A 22,182-nucleotide genomic window follows, 5' to 3' on the forward strand; every position below is an offset into this window, starting at 1 on the left:
GTTTTATCGGAAAGGATGGATGATATTCACCATCAAGTGTGCTCAAACTTGAAAACGTCTGCTGATTCAATGAAGTTATCTTATGATAAGAGATCTACTGAAGTTAGCTTTGTACCAGGAGACAAGGTGTGGTTGTATAATCCCAGGAAGACCAAAGGGAAGTCTCCTAAGTTGTATTCTCCATGGGAAGGCCCACATGACATAGTGGATCGTCTCTCAGACGTGACTTTCCGAATAAAATGTGGTCAGCGAGGTAAGCCAAAGGTGGTGCATGCCAACAGGCTTTGGCATTATCACGGTCCAGGACATTTCAGTTGGGATGAAGTGAACAATGGAACAAATGACGCTGCTGAAGACGTGTCAGCTGAAAAAGCCACTGTCGAAGAAGAAACAAGTTTTATAAAGAATAGACTTATTTCGTACTTTCTTACTTAGGACTTATTCATGTATTTACTATTATTTTTATTACTCACATATTCTCGCCTATTTCGGTATTTATCACGATTTAAATGTTGTCGTATGATTTTATCTTTAAGAGGATGTCTTATTAATAGAATTTATTAATATAGAATTAACGACAATAGTGCATCACAAGGAGAATATAAAATTTGGAGACGGCTTAAATTCATAAGTAGTATATTCACGATAGCGGGTATACGGAAGTCCAGCAAGTAGACTAGACCCATAGTAACCACTACTAAGCACGATCATAACTGATCAAATTGCATCGTGCATGTAGCAGGGGACATAGTGGTTGCATAGTATTCTGTTATAAAGTTTTACAAAACAAATATGTTAGAGGCAATAAAATATAATAACAGAAAACTAGAAGTTTTAGATCAGTTAAAATTACCCCATTCGTGTACTTATCAAGGTGTAACAAATGTCACGCAGACCTGGGAAGTTATTCGGTCAATGAAGGTAGGCTAAGAGTAAGAGTCCAGTGTATCCAAACATTTGTGTTGCTTCCTGTTAATAGTTTTAAATTTGTAAAATTGTAACACTTTAAACTGTAGTAAACTCTTACATACTCGTCTAGAGCTTGAATTTTTCTGTCTTCAGCAATTCCCATTTTAATCTCCTGTAATCTCTACTGCTGCCATTGCCAATGACAACTCATTCCTTAAGGCTTAATTAAGTCAGTCACCTTGTTAGAAAAATTAGACTGTTTTAACTGTAGCATATCCTGTTGTTTATAAGTTTCAAATTTGTGTCCTCTTGTACAATTTAGAACATACCACACAGAAATCAGAGGTCTTTGTCCTTTCAGTCTCTTGGATAATCTTGTAAATGTCAATAAGACCACTTCTTACCCATATTTTCTGAAGAGAATTAAAATCAAGTGAGAGATATTTTAACCATATTAGATTACCCTTCCATTTTTGGAATCATACTGATAGTAATGGCCATCCACTGAATTTTTTGTAATAATTCATTATCCTTTTTTTTTTCATATAAGGGGACCAAGAGTGTGTAAAGTATTCCAATTGAGGCCTAAATAGAACCTTATGTATAAATAATTACATTTTTTGACTTGTAATTAATTTTCTATAAATAAACCTGAAACTTATCTTAGCTTAATTACTAGCAACATAGCACTACTTTGATGGCTTGAGTATTTAACCATCGCTATGTCTAGATCCTTTTCTTTAGTCGTGACGTTGAGTTGATTCCTTTGTATATTACATATGTGATCCAAATTAGGATGATAATCCATTGTGCAGCTTTGTGTTTAACAATATATAAAAACAAAATACACTGAATAAGTGAATTTAGTAACAGTATAGTTCATGTGTAGATATTTGCATTTGGTTCAAAAATAACATCAGTTGTCCAAAATTTAGGCTTTGAATCTCTTGCTCTCAATTTTTGTCCTTTACCTAATTCAGAGCCTTACTACACCTTACTTTATGAGATAATTCAAATGTAAGCAGAATGCTTTAGTAAATAATTAAAGGGAATACCTTGTTAGTATAACTGAAAAACTTCATTATTGGATATACAGAGTATAGTATGTACAGTTACAATGTTTCACCATGTTAGCCTGGCATAATCTTTTCATGATATTGATAATATTTTGAGAATGGTTGTTTGGAGAAGTGAAGCATTGTAACCATATTTATTATACTCTCTGTAACCTATAATAAGCAAGTTTTTCAGTTATACTAATGTGGTACCTCCTGTAGTCATTTATTTTTTCTCTTCAGAGAATGTATTAAGTTTTTAACAACTACAAGAGTCCTTTTCTTGTATTTGGTTTTCACAATGTGTTAACATTAAGTAAACACTTGTGTGGAACATACAGTCTCAACTGCAAAACTTCTGTTAAACAGGTTAAAAACTCAACTCTGCATAGAAAAGACAAAACTGGTCATCAAATTTCTCAAGAAATTTCTTGATTATAACCTAGCCTCACAAGTTCCTGAACTGCACATCAAATCCTCCAAATGATAATTTTTCTGAAAATTATCAACATCATGCACAGATGATGCCAGGTTAACTTGATGAAATGGTGTAACCATACTTATTATACCAAGTGTTTCTGAAAAAGAAAAGGTTTTCAGAATATTTTAGTGTTTCAAAAATATGACACCACATGCAAAAGGAAAAATTTAATATTAAGTATTGTATCGTTATATTACCCATTGATCCATCAGTATAATAGCATTACAAGATCTATACAAGGCCTGAAATGATAGTTCCAAATAAAAGTATCATTTACATAGATTTAAAAAAAAAGGATTGTGAAAATGTCTGTCAAAAATTCAACTTGCCAAATTCTGCCAAATAATAGAAATAATTACATCAACATGCCAAGAAGAAAGCTAGCAAAATGTCTGAATCTTTAGTTTACAGACTCCAAACTTGCCAGAAACATGGATGGTGTGATTGAACTTGTTTGAGTTGAGTCTCTGGTGGATGTATAGTCAGTTTCATGTAGTTCCACATCACACAGTTTCCTACAGTGGTGAAGAAAAACAACACACCCATCTCTGTGAATATAATGCTTGCATCAGAGATAGAATGCATAAGCTACTGTTTTTGTTTAATATAATTGATTCAGAGTTTATACAGAACTAGTTTTAAACTCAAGAAGATGTTGTATAGATAATTCTACATATTTTATGATTGCTACGTCAGTGATTTACTGAAAGTTAAGCTAAGTATGGAATAACTGACATGAGAAAGTGTTGGCTGTAGGATAAAACCTTCAGGGCATATTGGAAATCTTTGTATTATAATCAACTTTTTTGGCACTCATTGTGCACAATTGTTCTCCAACCATGTCTACAGGTAAATGTTTTAATAAGTCATCATACTCTTTCTTTCTGAGTTTTCTGACTCACAGGTATGCCATCAACAAAGATAGTTAGGGAACATCAACAAATTTTTAACTTAGTAGTTTTTGACTTTGTCCTAATAAGAATGAAAAAATTATTGTATTTATCACCTCGATTGTTTATACCTATCACCATTTTTCTTCATCCGAGCCACTTTTATTTCTTTTTTTTTTTTATACTAAATGTTAATAATCTTGCTAATTTCAGGATTCCTTTACACTTCAATCATTCTGCTTTTATATGCAATTATAATTTCAAATTGCATTAAAGATGCTGAAATTTTAATATAATGTACTCAACTACTGTACTTTGGAGCTTTAAGAATAAAAGTTGTCAGGTAGCCATTTCAGGAAATTTACCACTTGTTAGATATGAAAGAATTTTAAGCAGGATGAAAGAATGAAATTAGATATAATAATGGATTTGTCTGAATGAACAAATTACCTGGTTTATTATATATACATATATCTGAAGAAAAGGTTTAAGGGTAGGGGAGAAACATTAACACATGATGGATTCCATTTAATCATGTTAGGAAATACTATAGTATGTATGAGGCAGTGATATGTCAGAAGCCTTTTGATATAACAAACTATTAGCAAAATTTTCTTTATGCTAACTATTATGAATTGATTATGCAGAATACGTTTTTGGATAATGTGCTTAAATATGCTTGTTTCTGTAACATCCTTTGTACTGTGGTTTGTAGATAATGACAATGTTATAGAATTATCAGAAATGGAGCAGAAAGTTACATAAAAATAGTTGTGAATATTCATCCAAGTGTGAAAAAATTATAGATTATTATTTAAAAATGTAAATTTTGTAAATTAGATCATCAAATTTTTCATTATAAAATGTTTTCAAATTTATCTGATAGGTCAAAAAAAGATTAAGGCCATATGAAATATCTTGAAAGTTCCATCAATACTATGATTGATTTTTTTTTAATTGTGAAAGAATATATCAAGAACAGTTTATTTAATGTGATTTTATCCAGTAGGTACGTGGTGCACCTGCCATTGCCAATGTTGCTGTTCTAGGAGTAGCAGTGGAACTGAATGAGAAGGATTTTAACTCCAAAGAACAACTTTATGAAGTGGTTAAAGAGCAGTTAGAGTACTTACAGACTTCACGACCCACAGCAATTAATCTTAGGAATGCAGCAAATCGAATTATTTCCTTGCTATCTGTACAACTTCAAGATAACAAATTGTCTGTAAATGATATGAAAGAAAGGTAATAGGAATTGTTTTATATGTATTGTTATGTTATTGTAATAAGAAATTTCTTAAAAGGTTTTGATTGTTAAATTTATAGACTTGTATTTTATTCACAAAAGAAAATTAGTACTAGATTTTCTGTATTTCTAAAAATAGTTTCCAACAAGTCATGAGGAACCACTATAATAGAGTTTGCAATTTGTTTGACGTAGCTGCATTTCTTTGTTTTTAGTCTCATTTTAGTGGGCCTTTAACTCTTTCAGCATGGGCTTGGTCCCTGGGACTGACCTCATAACCATTCTATGCTGGTTATAGTTTTCATGCTATAATTTTTAAATTAGTAAGCGAATGTTAATGAAATTAAGCAAACTATCAGTAAACATTACAATGCTTTCATACACAAAATATCTACTTTTTTTTATTAAGTCTTAAGGTTTGTAAAGCAATGTCTATCGTGCAAAGTAATATTCATTTTAAGATTAAAAATACTTCTATGTATCAAAAAAAATTTCAAATTTCACATGCAAAATCTTTATAATGTATGGATAGTTATCAAATGTTTCTTAATACAAAACTTTATATTTTATCTGTTATTTTCAATAATGAATCTCTGTACGAGTTCGGTAGATTTGACCGATCTCGTGACAACCATAAAAAATTAGGAAATATATACAAATTATGCCTCTTTCATTCTAGAATGAACACAGATTATAACACAAAAACATAAATGTTTAGACTAAATACCTTAAATCCTATAACATTATACATTTATATATATTTATTATTTTTATTACATTGACCTTTCAGCCATGCCAGGCTAACAGTACAGAAGTTACATTGGAGCTGCACATGAGCACTCATGTTACCGTATCCAATAACATAAAACTGACCTTTGGTCTGTACAAAGTAACTTGTCTTGGCTGTGCTTTAGTAGACTAGTATTTTGTAAAATACAGTCAAATTTCAATTATTATACACTAAAAATGTATATAAATTATTGCTATTTTGAAATAAGTTCTTAAACTTATTTTTCTTAAACCATAGAACATTAAATAAAGAAGTAAAGCAAACAGTTATCTCTTCTAGTTACGATCTTTATACTTGGTTGCTGTTTGACGTAGGTTTCTAAGCCTTTAAAAATTTTGCACGAGGAGAATGAGAAACAATAATTTTTTTAGGTTTTATATATACATTTGAATATCTAAAATATCATAAATTACTATATCAGTACCATAGAATTCCACTGTAATTTATCAAGGTTAGTAACTAAGATGTATTTTAGTCTAAAAGAATATGAAATTTCAAGCAGACTAAAGACACACCCTACCTCCTTGAAATATTGGTTAAAAAGAAAGAAATAGTCCAAGCCCATTAAAATGGCTGAGAAAGCCACTATAAGGACATTCTGAGCTTTCGATTGGTTATTCATGTCATATGTAGAAGTAAGTGCATATAAGAGAACATTTCCAAAAATGGAAAGAGGTGGGTGGGATGCCACTGTTTGATTTATTACATAAGCAATATCTTAGTAAATAGAAAAGATAAGACGTTCTTATTTTATGTTCTAGCTTCTCAATATCGGTAATTTGAGTTTCTAATTTGTTCAAAACTATAGACATATAATTTGATCCAGTGCTGCATTCAACATACCACGTGACATTCAAAAATCAATGTTTATCTGTGTTTTTTAATATTTACTTTTAAATTAACAAATTGAGTAATGTATAGTTCTAAAATTTGAATTATAATCTACAGTTTGATACTAAACGTATTATATGAATGCAAGTCAACAAATGAGATGACATGGCCTTTCACCCATGACCTGTCTTGAAAGAGTTTATAATATAAGACATATTACTGTCTTAAAATATATGTAACTTATTTATGATGATAATGATACTGAGCTTATAGAATCCAGAAAGTAGTATATCACTGTTACAATTTTCTTGGGTCTAAGTAAAGGAAAGCATTAAGTAGCAACAAATATACTTTTTTGAAAATAATATAGAACAAATTGCAAATCCTGTTGTGAAGCATGATAATTTTTATACTAGATATATGTATAATATTTCAATATATTGGGTTCATAAAGATATACTGATGAATAGTATAAATATATAAACATTTTTATATTAATGACTGAGAGATTAGGTTGCCATATTATTTAGAATGTTTCATAAAAGAAAACGATAATTTTACAAAATATATTATGGCCAAAATCTGCTTCTTATTCAGGCAGCAAATGGTTTAACTGGACAACACGATTTGTAAGAAAACAATAGAAGAATACTGGTCGACTGAATTTTACATATACACAATAACAGAAAATAAAGAGTTTGCAAACCAGAAGAAAGAAATCTATAAAGTAGACAACAAAAAGGAAATTTAAGGCATTTTAGAAATTAAATCAGGTTAAAAAGTTTTTGAAGTTATTTCAAAGAAAAGATGCCATTGGTTGTAAATACAATGTAAGAAACTTGAATGAAAACTGAACCAAATAAGACATTCTGTTGTTGGGATTAAACTTTGCCATGGGCCAAAACAAATTTTGTGTAATGATATTATAATAACAAATATAGAAGCTATGACTGTTGTTATTTCAGTACCAAATAAAAAGGGCAGAACTTGAAGCAACATTTTTCATACTTTGATATATACAAGGAGACTGCACTTGAATTTAATTTGTATTTAGAAGAATTAAGAAACAGTAATGGTGTAGTTATTATTCTAGCTGATAAAGGTTATAACTAATAAAACTAGTCATGGCCCAAAAGTAGTATGATTAAAAATATAACCTTTTATTCCCATATTCTTGTTACAAGAAGCTAAATTGGCCTATCTAAAAAAACAGGAAAGAGGATGAACAAAAGGAGAATACTATAAATTGTCAATTCATCATATCACAATTCCTACCAAAAATATAAAAGACTAATATTCTACTCTGCCAAACTGTTTATCCCCTTGGTTCACCAGTGTACAACATAGTTAAATATCTCAATGACCATCCTCAGCTTTTTACTTTTAAAACACATACATATATGAACAAGATAAATAAAAAAATGGGAATTTAAAAACTTGCAAATAGAGACTGTAAAAAAAAGTAAGCAAACAAGGCAGTAGATACTGTAGACATTATTTATTCAAACTACAAACCCCTATTTTTGATCCATGCTGTTACCTAGAATTACATTTGATGGATTCAAATTAGGGATTTGTAGTTTGAGTAAATAATGTTTACAGTATCTCTAGCCTTGTTTGCTTACTTATGCTGTGTTGTAAATAGAATATATAAATTTTTTAATTTTGTTTAAAAACATTTTTAAAATGTAGTGATACTATAAGTAAAAACAGTTTTAAATTTTCATGTCTGCTGTCATGATATTGTAATAACAATAATTGACATTCATTTTATGTGATATTTAATTTGTTGTAAGCATTTGAATATTCTAAAATTGTCAGTTAGTTTGTAGAGAGATAAAAATATGTTTAAATATGGTTGCTGAAATTTAACTGAGAGTGAGAGCTAGTGAAAGAATTTACAATTACACTAAAAGGAACCTTACTTTTATGTTTTAATATAAATATATCATCAATGTTATGAGCCTACAATGCTCTATACCAGTATCTGAATTTCTGATCTACCTTAATGAATTTAGTACAGGAATTAAGGAAAAATATTTGATAAATTTGAATGTTATGAGATTTTTAGAGATACTTCTGTCACCACAATTATTTACCTTAATTTATTTCCTTAAATCATGTATAAAACAAGTGTAATCCCATAACTTTTTCAGCAGAAGATTTACATTGGAAAATGGTATTTTAATTCTCTTAAGGTATGTGAATAATGCAATTTGCATATGATAGCTGAATTTTGTGCCTTGGTTTATGTTTCATGTCCAGTCATGAAGTGATTAGGCCTAGATTTTAGTGGACTTTGTTATCATATGACTGTACTGTATATCATCTGAAAGACCAGTAATAGTGGGGGTTAGATAATAAAATATATCATTGATTTTATTACATAACAATAAATTGGTAAATGGATAATTTTCATATCAGCAGATATATCACAATCTTTTAACTCAACAGTGAGACCATTATCTCGAGAATTGATTCCCTAACTTTTTCAGGTTAAGTATCTTTTTCCAGAATATTCTCATACCTTCAACCTGGACATATATTAATTTTAATGTTTTTTAGTTGTTTAATTTTTACCAAAATTCTTCCCTTAGAATAACTTGTACAGCAGGTTATGAAATGCTGATTTGGAGGATAAGAAGTCTCAGGGCTAGCAAATCTCAAAAGGAAAGTAATATTGTTTGCATTTCTGAATCTTAAGGAGAATAGGCATTATACGGCTAAGTATTTGTAAACTGCTCATGTTTCACCAAGAGAATGTTTCAGATTCTATTGTTTGATCTTCAGAAAGCTCTTTTTTTTTCTGTTAGAGAAAATTAAAACCTCTTCACCTTTTATATGTACTTAAGAGGGAATTTTAATTTCTTTGTATAAGTGATTTCTCTTTCAGGATCATTAAAGAAGCAGAGGACATATTCAGAGAATGTAAGATGAAAAATCTTGCCATTGGGGAACATGGAGCATCACACATTATAAACCATTTATCCACTGGCAGTCAAGCCACTATTCTTACACATTGTAACACTGGTAGCTTGGCAACTGCTGGATATGGAACAGCTTTGGGTGAGTACTACATTTTTATGCCATGGTACATATATATGAAGATAACCATACTGTAACACAGTACAGTACTTGCATTAACACAATATTATGTGTATATTATTGATTAAAAACAACTTCAGTGCATCTAACAGAGGGCTGCAGAAGAAATTGAGTTATTAAACAAATCACATCACATGTCACAAATGTTAATTACTTACAGAAGAAAACAGTACCCCCCACACCATAGTTTCACTAAATGTTTTCATTATGCATTCTTGAAATGCACCAATGTGAAAGGTTTTTGTCCTGGAAACTAATCTGTGCATCCCGGGTTACATGTTTGAGCTATCAGATTAGTGTCATTGCTGGTCACAATAAGGGGTAGGATACAAGTGTGCTGATATCTTTCAGGCTACTGTTTTACTGATCATGTCACAAACGGAAATCACCAATTGGCAATTATCATAGTGCACAATCGGCCCGATTCCAGTTCCAGTTACGACAATTACCCACCTTCATGATTCTTGTTTTTCAACCATTTGTTTCCTACTTGAAAAACCCAAAATATCTAGTTTTTCTCATTCAGAAGCAATCACACTTGTCGAGCCACAACTAGCTTGAAGGTAACTTCTTGGAACTATGCATATTCGTAAGTAATGTGACTGTCAAATGATGAAATGGAATGTTACATAGCTGTCCAATAGGTTAGTTATTTTGTAAGTATTTGTATATACCTGTTTACTAATCTCAGCTTATACTGACATGCACAATTCAAACAATAATTTATAATCACTCTGTTGAGATGAGATCTTTGCCTGCCTCCCCAAACAATTGGCTAATACACAGTGCACAGGGAGCCACATGGCGTATCATTCCAAGAACTTCTTGGGAAGAGTCCACATAGACTTCCAGCAACCACACAGTGTTTATTAGTTCTGCTGATGTGATGCCGTTCTCGACAATTTGCTAATGTATGGTCTGTAAAGAAATTAATGTGCAGAGCATTGTTTCTTAATCTATCTCTTGTTCAGTGTATCAACTTTTGTAAATAAATGAGAAACAGACTGAGAATGTTTAACTGTTAAGAGTTTTTATTTTATGGTGAATAATGTTTTATATCAAAAGGAAAATGTACAGGGTCGTGATTGTAAGCATACTTACAAATCAGAAAATTATTGTTGTGAATAAAGTGAACTGGATGATGGTATTTTAAATTTCTAGACAGTCAGTTTTCCGTGATTGGGAAATTCCACTAATTCTAGTTGTTGCCCAATTATGCGATAATTGGCCCAATTCCAAATGCTGAACTGATTATAGGTAAAACTGTTTCAGGCACTTATAAACATTTGTAAAATGCAGGTTCCAGGTTTAAAAAAAGATATGTAGAGAATAATGTCAAACATAGACAACATAGGAAACACAAATCTACAAATAAAACAAAATATTTATTCATACAAATAAAATTAGTTCCTTATAATTTACTCTGCTGCCAAGTTTCAAATTTCAGTGCAAAGACTAATTGGCTGTTGAAATGAAAAAAATATTTCCAAATTATGCCTGCACAGAACAAGGACAGGAACAAGAATAATAAAATATCGTAAGTTAGACCAGGGTTCTATTGAAATTTCCAACAATCCACTGATTAGTATGTAGAGCCAAGCAGGTATAAGCAGATGAGGCTGCATATGGACACATTACATGATTTACTCAATATCTTGCCCTGAAATCCAAAGAATTGTACATTACTGGAGAGTCATGCTTCTGCTACAGAGATTATAGTAAACATAAAGCATTATATAGCTAAATCTCCAAAATTCCAATAGAACATTAAGTAAGTCAATTTCAAGAAACCAGGTGCAATTGAATGTGAGCTATATCGAACAATAAGCCTCATGAGTCATATCACCAAAATAATCCTTAGGATAATAATGATGAGAGTGAGGAAACAGATGAGACCTGAAATTCAAGAAGAACAATGCAGTTTTGTAGGAGATAAATGCACTATAAATAGAATAATAATGCTAAGGATACTCTTAGAATGAGCAATCCAAATACAACATGATCTGTTTGTCTGCTTTATTGAATATGCAAAAGCTTTTGATAAAGTACAACATGAAATATTACAAAATTTATACACAGATGGGAAAGACCTCCAAATAATTAGAAACCTATATTGGGAACAAATAGGAGCCACGAGAATAGAAAATCAAATAAGTGAATATACTGAGATACAGTGAGGGGTTAGATAGGGATGTGTTTTCTCACCAGATCTATTCAATCTATACAGTAAAATGATATTCATAGGGTCATGGTTGGTGGGGAAAAATGTAAACAATTTAAGATGTGCAGATAATACTGTATATATTGCTGGTATGAAAGAAGATCTACAGAACATCCTCAGTAAAGTTGTAATGGAAAGTATGAGAAAAGGACTGACCATCAACTGCAAGGAGACTGAATGTATGGTGATCACTAAGAAGAAGGAAATACCAGAATCTAGATTAACCATTGGGAATGAAACAATCAGCAGGTAAATAAATTTCAATATCTTAGAAGCTGCATATCATCAGATGGAAAATGTGATCACGAAATCAAAAGGCAAATATGATTGGGAAAAGAAGCATTTCTAAAGATGAAGACCATATTCACCAACAACAAGAAATTGAGAATTGAAACATGACTGAAAGTTCTACAGTGCTATGTTCATCCAGTCATTCTTTATGGTTCCGAATGTTAGACAGTATTACCAACAATCAATAAAGAAACACATCGATGCAGTAAAAATGTGGTTCCTAAGATGGAAGTCTTTCTAAAGAAGCCCAAGACAAAACAAATGTTGTGGGAAAATTTAACAAAGAGACACTGGAGTTTTGTAGGACAGATCATGAGAAAAGGAAAGATTGAAAACATCATTATGACAGGAAAAATCCCATGAAAGAAGAGTAAAGGAGAGATGCTGCTATCAACAGTTGTCTAGGGACTAGGAATTACCACTATAGAAATGATAAGAGCAATGGGAGACAGGGATCAGTCTTAGACTATGCTCACCAATGCCTTAGATGGGCATGATACCTAGAGAGAAAGAGAAAGCTAAATATCCAATTTTCAATTAAGTCGTGACAAATATTGCTATGACTTATATTTTCTGATTGGCTTTAGGATAGCTGTGTTATTTTATTGATACTTATATTAGTCTGAGCCTGGTTATGATACTTAAAGTGATTATGATAATAATTTGTTTGGGAAATTAGTAAAAATCAGCCAAGTGATTGACTTAATAGACAATATAATCATAGCTCCCCTAAAATAAAAAAAAAATGCAACAGACAAACAAAAATATTTTTATTATTAAAGTAAATAAAAAGAAACTTCTAGATGTCAAAACAAACAAAATAATTATGCAAGGAGCAAAGAGCTTAGCTCTTTTGTTGTAGACACATATTTATTGATTATACAGTCTTTGTTGTTCCTTAAGTTGATAGAAATGTTTTTTCGACTGCAATGAGTATCAGTGCCTCCAAGTTTTGTTGTGTTGTTGATGCTCTTAAGTGAGTTTTTAGAATCTTCAATTTGGAAAAACATCTCTCACATAAACATTGAGTAACACTAAGTGTTATGATATATTTGTATGCCTCATACAAGTTTTAATAGGCAGTAGAACACAACTTATAACTGCATAAAAGTTTAAATGCACATGAAAAACAAGTTCTACAAACAGCTTCTTTCACAAGCAGATGTGGTTGAGGTTCAATTTCATCCAATACATCATCTTTTGTTTTTGTGACAACACTTTCATGAAAGCTTCTTTTCAAGTGTTTATAGTTTGAAGCAAATAACACCAACTCTTCATGCAGTGAAATAGAATCAATATCTGGAATTGCTTGATTTGATTTTTCAAAGATCAACTTTCTCTGATTCAGCAATATTTCTTCAAATTGATTGGAATCAAACATGAAATTTTTTTGTATAGACCTTTGTGAGAAGCAAATCTATTCATCAAATGTTTCAGAACTACATTGTGGCAGGATATATTAAAATTTGTTTTTGCATCTTGGACAACAGCAGTTCTTATTTTTTGGGAAAACCTTTTATATTACAATTTCTTCTTCTGCAACTTTTTCATTGACTAGGTCTATGAATGTAGATGTAGTTTCAAATAAATTGTCAAAATCTCTAGAAATATTTTTGAAATGGAAAGTAGCATCATCTATTATATGCCATACTTGAAGAAGGTCAAGCCCAGGTGATTGAAAATAGTCAGAAACAGGAGTTGTAATGTCAAACATTCTGATATAGATAAAAGTCATCAAAACTATTTCAAATTTGGTCATGTTTTCATACAGATTTTTAGCATTATATAGCACCGACTGACCGAAATTACCGGATTCACTGACTCGTTTCAAGACTTTGAGAAGATCAGAAAGCATCTCATTCGAATAATTTCCATAACTGCCAAATCTTTTTCAAAGTGCTCCCATTCTACTGGACTACCTTGTTTGACTAAGAGTGTCAAGCTTTTGATGCTTACCATGTCCTAACTTAAAAGACTTCATTTCATCCTCCCAGACATGCATCCTTTTGTATGATTCTTTAAAAAAAACTTAAGCAATTCATTGAGAATTCGAAAAGGGTAACTGCTGCAATACAGGCACTACTTGCAGAACATGGGCATAGCACCAAGTGTGGACATATACTTCTATCGTTAGTGCTTGTAAGCCATTGTATGCACCACTCATATTAGCAGCCCCATCAAGTGAGTCTCCAATGCAGTGTTAAAGATCAAGTCCTACATCATTTAAGATTTCCTTTTGAGTGAATATAAGCTTTTCCCACCATAGTCTGTTACATCAAGAAGGTGCAGAAGTCTTTCCTTGGCCTGGTCATCTACAACATATCTGAGAACAAAGGCACGCTGGTAATGAGAAGAGATATCTTGTGTACAATCCATTTGTAATGAATAAATTCTAGCCTATTTAGCTTGCATAGCCACAATATCTTTGATCATATTTCCAGTAAAATTGAAAAGTTTCGTGATAGTTGTTTTGCTTATGAATGCAACCACTTTTCCTCTACTCCTCTTTGATGGGTCATGCTTTTTTGCCTTCTGTGTGATACCTTTCAGAGCTGGATTATATTCTAACACCAATTTAACTGCTTCTAAGAAATTTTCACGATTTTTAAAATGGTCTTCATCAAACAATGTGCTGCTGCTTCTGAATATTTGCTTCGATACGACAAAGTTTGAAATCCACAATGAAGAAAATAATTTCCATAATATCACTCAGGACTGCTCGCCTTTGAAGCATTTGGCCCTGTTGGACTAACATGTCACAATCTGTGCTCAACCGTTCTTTCTTGGAGGTGCACGAAATAAACTTGTGTTGAGTCCTGATGACATAGTGATTTTTCATGCCCAGATAATCTTGGTATGATGTGTCTCCAGTCTGACCACCCTATTATCAGTTGATTACCATGATTTCTTTCAGATGTAAACATCAAATGCAAACTCTTTTTCTCTCTGTTATAGGTCACCCAGGAGAGCTTGACGTCATTACCATGAATATCTTTGCGAATGTAAACCACTCTGCTATTGTAAGGTATATCTTTAGTTTGTTGATGTGGATGAAAATTCCAGAAGTTTTCTTTTGTAATATTTTTAGGCTTTTTAAAAAAATCATTTGTTGAATGAGAAGACACACTTAGTTCTGGGACATTTGAGCAGGAAACTTTTACAGGTGATTCTTGTGTTTGTATAATGGTATTTTCATTTTCTTGTTCAATCAACAAACTATTACTACTACCAACACTTTCTATTGGAGCATTTGAGGATTGAATCTTAAAAATTTTTGCAGGAGAAGGTTTAGTGGTCTTTGGTTGATCTGATGGGTATGGTGACTGTAAAACAGTAATATCAGTTTTTTCTTCAATCTATGTAGCAGATATATTGTAAGTACCTGCACTTAAATCAGTATCCTTTTCTTTGATTATTTTCAAAAAATGCTAATTTTAGGCAAAGTTTAAATTTTTTATCTCTTCTTGTTTTTGTTTGTGTTTCTGATCACCACTTTTGTGTATATATTTTCTTACAGTTTCATCCATTTCTGTTATTTTTCAAAAATAAAGTAATTACTCATAATCAAAATGATTAGCAAAAACATCATGAAAATAATAAAATTAAATTACAAATGTCAAATGCACAATAACAGTTACAATTAGAAACTTATACTTTTAGAATGGAGAACAACAATCTGATGTATCTTAAATTAAAAAAAAATTATAATCTAAATAAAAGACAATTTGGTAATTTTGAAGAATAATGTTGGGTTGATTTTAATTATATAAATGTAAGAACAAATTTAAACACGTATTTTTGTAAATGCAATGACTGTAAATGCATTATATAGTGCACTACAGTGCTTAAAGGGTTAATTGACGTGCCAAACACACAATTTTTCAAAAGCAAAAGTAAATTTCCATGTTAAACTTTTTATCTGATATAATTTTTTTTTTTATAACAATTTTTTATTAGACTGGTCTACAGGTCCCTACCACCATGGGCTCTCAGTCCACATCATATCTAGCTGTATGGTCAGTCCACCCCAGTCTGCAGTGGTTTCAGGCCACAAAGTCATACATTCATGGTATAAAAATACAAAATGTTGATCTTATGTTCAGAATACACCATTTTTTATATTGGCTAGAAACTACGATGTTGTTATATCTAGCAAGAGAAGATCACAGTAAAATTTTCTGTGCTATTTCAGCACATCCTTTTAAATTTTTATGTTCCTGAATGGATTTTTAGGAGCATTTGGCACTGGGTACTTTATTTCACTCCCTGGATTATTTTTAATATTGTGACTAAGTCTAATAATTGCTTCAAAGCAATCAAAATCTTTAGTTTTGTAACATAACATACGGATAACAAGGTTCACTTTGGTTCTTCAAGGTTTCTTTGCACACCCACCCTTGAGAAAAGTAAAAATTTAAACCCACCTTTATTTTTCAGTATATCATTGATTATCCCCTTAATAAATTATGACAACTAATTCTGTAAGTCAATCTCACTATTAGAAAGTAAAACTGTAACATAATCTGTCTTTTCTTCCAAATCTTAAACTTGTGTTCTCTCATCCCTTTATTTTTCATTATGCATCACAAAGAAACCAGAGGTCTCTATCCTATCAATCCCATAGATAACTTTGTAACTTCAACAAGATTACCTCTTACCCTTCTTTTCTTCATAAATAATAAAATATCTTAACATATCCATAAGATAACCTTTCCATTCCCAAAATCATTTTAGTTATCCTCCTGTGAATCCTTTCCAATAAAACCTTACCCTTTAAGAAATGCAATCAAAATTTACACAGAATTCCAAGAGAGGCCTAATTAGTGATTTGTTAATTTTGTACAGTAAGATAATCACATAACTTCATGTATAATCAATGTTTATGAATACACCCTAAATTTATGTTAGGTTTATTATTAGCAACAGAACACTGCATATTGGTTTAAACGACTTATCCATCAATATGTCAAGATTTTTTTCTTCAGCCACACTACTGAGTGAGTTCCCATCTTTATAATATGTGACCCAAGTTATGATAACCCAAATATATTACCTTGTACTTGCTATAGTTGTAAGTCATTTGCCAAATATTTATCTGAGTTACAAATTCTATTAAGTCATTCTGTACTCCTCAGCATCCTCAATACAACTACAAATAAAATAAAATTTAAGAACAAAAGGAATGGTCCATCTATGCCATCCAATCTACTAAAAACCAAACTCAAAGCCAGCTCCTACCATTTAAATATTCATCAAGCCTTTTTTTAAACTCCCTTAAGTTTGCTGTGTCTACTCATCTGAAAGACCAATCACAATATTAAAATAATCAAATTGTTTTAGCTGAAGATGACTCCTAGCCTTACATAATTTGTATTTTTGTCCTTGAATCCTACTATTCTCACCATTAAGTGTGAAAAAGATGATGCATTGCCACTATCACTATCTCAAACACCTCAGTCATAACACTTCTAACTATTCTTTTTTTTTTAAAGGAGTCAGTTTCAGAGATCCTATCCTGTCCTTGTATGACAGCCTTTCTATCATCCTAGTAGCCCTCCTCTGAACCCTTCCTAACAATTCAAGATCCTTCCTAATGTAAGGAAATTATAACCTCTTTAGACTTGCATTCACTATTTCTGTAGGTACAAACCTAAAATTGTATTTACCCTACCACTAGCAACAGCTCTTTGATTGGATGGTTTAAGAGACTGAGCAACCAAAATGCCAAGAAATGTTTTTTCCATAACACTGTTAAGGTTTTTCCCATCAGTATTATACTTACATTTCAAATTTTTAATAACTTGCATGCATTACCTTGCATTTATTATAATTAAAAACCATATTCCATTTATTTGCCCAACTTGTCAACTAATTTAAATCTTTCAGTATAAAAGCAGTATCTTCTTCACAGCTAACAAAACCTTAATATCAAAAGCAAACTTAAGTAACTTGTTGACCATTCCTTCATATATATCAGTGATATAAATCAAGAACAGCAAAGGTCCCAACACTGAGCCTTGTGGTACCTTACTTATGACATTAATCCAGCTTAAATTCCATTTATAACAATCCTGTGCTTTCTTCTATCCAATGAGCCAACCTATTCCTTGCTATTAATTTTTACATTTCCAGCCAATTTTTTTTATTAATGAATAGCCAAATCCAAGATATCTTATTTTTGTTCTTCATCATCTTTTTTCAACAAGCTTAGTGCCTACCTAGTTCTAGCAGTATCTATAATTTTATCATCATTTGATAGAGCAAAACAGTCTTCACAATCTTTGACTGCCTATTTTATTATTATTATGTGCAAAATTTATAAAGCTATAGAATACACTTAATATAATCTAGTAACCCAAAAAAGTAAACAAGTATAAGGAAAAGTTATTGCTAAATAATAAAGCTATGTTGCTGGCTACTGAATTTGAAAAAAGAACCAAACAAGATAGGGATGGAAGTAGACATATCACTTGATCAACTTTACATAGAAAATAAAATCTCTACATTACTGACTTCCTCACTGTCAAACAAATAGAACCAAAATTTCTAACTGTAAAATATTACTCTATTGTAAAATAGTCATAAAAATAGTATTCTAAAGTTAACTAAAGGAAAGGTATAATGATGAAAGCTGAGGTTCTATTCAAACACCAAACTTTCAGTTGACAAAGTTTGGAAGCCAGTAACATAGGGATTTTATTCTCCATGTAAAGTCAAGACAGCTGAGTCTGCTATTTGATCATCAGCCTATCAAGTGATAAATCCACTTCCATCAGTATCTTGTTTGGTTCCTTTTTCAAGTTCAGTAACCAGCACTACAGAGCTTTTTTAGTTAATGATAAATTTTTCCTTATACTTGTTATAATAATATGCAAAGAAAGATAATGAAGTTTTACCAAGTTATAAAGAAACAGTTAAACCTAGTTAAAAAAAAAGACTTTTGAGAAGAATTTGATCAGTGCTTATTATTTTATTAACTTCATGTTAATGCTTAGCTAAACAAAATGAATTTCAAAACTGACTTAATATGTACATTGTGAGTACAACCAGAGTATGAAGGTTTTGTGTGCAAGATTCTAAAAAAGCTTGAACCAGAGTTATTGGACTTAAACTTAAAGTACAAGAAATTATGTTTTGTTTTATTTTAAACTAAATTTATAGTATACTCTTACATATAAAGTATACTTTCTTGTAAGTATGTCTTTAAAATTTTCAAAAAGCATTGTTAAAGATCTTTGTTATCAAGTTTGATTGCAATCAATACATGGTCCAATATGTTCTGCTATCCTTAAATATCTAGGCTGTGCTTGAAAAACTTAATATAATTCATGAATTGTTTTACTAAAAAAGAAAGAGAAAGGTACAAAACATTTTTTACAGGGGTAATACGATCTCTCCACCTTCGAGGAATGCTTGCCCATGTATATTGCACAGAAACTAGGCCGTACAACCAGGGAGCCCGACTTACAGCATTTGAACTTATGCACGACAAAATTCCTTCTACTTTGATATGTGACAGCATGGTGGCTGCACTGATGAAAAGTAAAGAAGTGTCTGCAGTGGTTGTTGGGGCAGATAGAGTTGTAGCCAATGGAGACACAGCTAATAAGATAGGAACATACCAAATTGCTGTTTGTGCTAAATATCACAAAATACCATTCTACGTAGCCTTACCAGTCAGTACTGTTGATTTAAGTTTAAGAGATGGTGGTGCTATTCCTATAGAAGAACGGCCATCTGTGGAGATGACATATATTCAGGGAGTCCCATTGGCTCCTACAGGTATGCTTTACCAGTTTACCTATTTTGATTTTTTAAACTTCTTATGACAAAATTTGTAGATTTTACCGGACTGCATACTATGTTATAGTAAACGTTTAAAAAATATTGTCATGTTACTTTGATCCCACTTTCTCAATCTTTTTTAAATTGTAATTAATACACTATTTGCAACAACAAGATTACAAATTCTGCTTTGGTAACTGGAATACATGCACTTTCCAGAACATAAATACCTCTGTTGACTCCAATAGCTATTTCTCGATCTTCAATTTTGCCATCTAACATTGTGTTTGCTTGCTCCAGTTTTTATATACCCCACTCGACTTCCCTCGGCAACCATTCAAGAACAAGACTGCAGATCTCCAGTGGTGGTTAGACAGGAACAACATGACTATTGGGGTTTAGCTACCACTTCTTCAGCCAAATATCCATCTCTTCACGGATGGGGTGCTTTTCTTCGGGGACAGGAATTCCAGGGTGTTTGGATGGACTCCGAATCTACCCTGCATATCAACATTCTGGAACTTCTTGCAGTACATCGAGCAATGATTCAAGGTCTTCCTATCTTGATCGGGAAAATAGTCATGATTCACTCAGACAACTCCACAGTGGTCTCTTTATCTTTCTCGTCAGGAAGGTACTCATTCTCAGGATCTCTGTTTCCAGGTTTTGGATCTTCTGTATTGGGCTCATTTCCATAACATGCATGTTTTGGCCTGCCTTGTACCAGGAGTCATGAATTTGATTGCAGATAATCTTTCTCAACCCAATGAAATTCTTCCTACAGAATGGATGTTACATCAAGAGGTTTTTCAATGGATTTGTTCTCAGTTTAGAGCACCAATGATCGACGCTCTTGAAACCCATTGGAATGCATGGATACCATTGTTCTGATCTCCTTTTCCTCATCTGTAATTCCTGAAGATAGATGCTTTAAGTCAAGACTGGACGGGACTACATCTGTATGCCTTTCCACCTATACGTTTCTTACCCAGAGTCTTGTCTATGAATCATTCCACACCTTGTCAGGTTCTCTTGATTGCACCTTTTTGGGCCAGTTCAGACATCGTTTCCTCTTCTACAGTTGCTTCAAGAATGTCACCTCTACCTCTTCACCCATTCTTATTGAGACAATCTCGGTCCAATGTTTGATGACTCAATCTTCATGCATGGAAGTTATGTAGTCCTTTGCACGTAATAGGAATTTAACTTCTAAAGTTTACGTTTATTTGACAAAATCCCTCTGGTGACATATTTTGGCAATCTATCAGCAGAAATGGACTACTTATTATCAGTAGTGTCTGAGAAGAACTTTCAACCCCCTTTGTCCAACTGTCTCCATGATATCATGTTTTTTGACATGGATTTTTGAAAAAGGTCTTGCTTCTTCCACCATTGCTTTATATAAAGCTCCCTTAGCAACTACTTATCAATATACTAAATATCAGAAGGTTTTTGACTCCCCTGTATTATTCTATCTCTTATGTTCTTTTCATATTCTCCGACCCAAACAACCTTTTCAACTGCCTAATTGGGACTTTAGGGTTGTTTTACATGCTTTATCACATCATCCCTTCGAATCCATGGCCTCCTGTTCATTATATCACCTTTCCCTCAAAGTTTATTTTTTTATTGCTGTTAGCTTCTGGATGCCGTTGTTCTGATTTATTTTCCATTCATGTTCAGCAGACTGTCTATCATTCTACCTACGTTTTGCTCTATCCTGACAGATCATTTATTCCAAGAACTCTTGCTTCCAGAGAAGGAAACAAATCTTTTTCTCCTATTCATTTACCTGGCATTTCTCATCTTTACAGTAGAGCCAGATCATTTGTTATGTCCCGTCAGGGTACTCAGATGTTATATGGCTCGTACGGAACCATTTTGAAGCCGTAGGAACAGACTTTTTATTCATTGGGATCCTGCAGTGTCCAGGGATTTATCACCTGTTACTTTAACCAGATGGCTTCAGAAGTTAATTCATATTGCCTATTCGGGCAATATGCTCCACATCACCTCTCACCAGAATCGACACTTTTTGATGTCTTTGACTGTTTGGTTGAACTGTTCTCTTGAAGATATTTTGTGTGGTGGTATGTGGACTTCTCCGGACACATTCATATCTCATTACCTTCACGATCTGGCAGTTCCTCTTCGATGGGATTTCATCTTCCTCCTGTGGCTGTATTGACTACCTCTACTAGATGAGTACTAGGTGAGTAACGTGTTATCTGTCTTACAGTTATTGTTCTTTTCTATTCTAGGGTCCCTTTTGATTTCTTTTGGATCCCATTCAGTGGCGAGTGTTGCCCAGTTGGGTATGCTTGTATTTAAATTCTGCACTAGCAACCTTTATATCAGTTCCTGGTTGCAATGGGCTCTGTTGAGATGAGGTGTTCCATAAGACCATCTGTACACAATTCTCGATGGTGATATCATATTACGATATTTCTAATGGCCCGCTATTCATGGACTATCATTAGTAAAGCTAAAGGGGATTTTGCCAGATCAGTTTGCTTTTAAAAATTAGGAAATGTGGTTTACCTGTTGCACTGTCTCTGGAGACCTGTTCCTCAGGACT

At 32.3% G+C, this 22,182-nt stretch overlaps 1 protein-coding gene across 2 annotated transcripts in view; it reads left to right on the forward strand.

Moving 5' to 3' along the window:
• Positions 1-627: 627 nt before the first annotated feature.
• Positions 628-22,182, forward strand: part of LOC106461672 (methylthioribose-1-phosphate isomerase-like) — a 24,920-nt gene continuing 3,365 nt past the window's right edge. The window contains exons 1-4 of one of the 2 annotated variants that reach the window (XM_022388691.1): positions 628-921; positions 4,345-4,580; positions 9,081-9,268; positions 19,200-19,601. In XM_022388691.1, the coding sequence (XP_022244399.1) occupies positions 793-921; positions 4,345-4,580; positions 9,081-9,268; positions 19,200-19,601 (955 nt within the window). In that variant the 5' untranslated portion in view covers positions 628-792. The remainder of the gene's footprint in view (positions 922-4,344; positions 4,581-9,080; positions 9,269-19,199; positions 19,602-22,182) is intronic. The other variant, XM_013921516.2, reaches the window with a different exon arrangement.

This window comes from Limulus polyphemus, unplaced genomic scaffold (genome assembly GCF_000517525.1).
Source record: "Limulus polyphemus unplaced genomic scaffold, Limulus_polyphemus-2.1.2 Scaffold1008, whole genome shotgun sequence".
In the NCBI taxonomy this organism is placed as follows: Eukaryota; Metazoa; Arthropoda; class Merostomata; order Xiphosura; family Limulidae; genus Limulus; species Limulus polyphemus.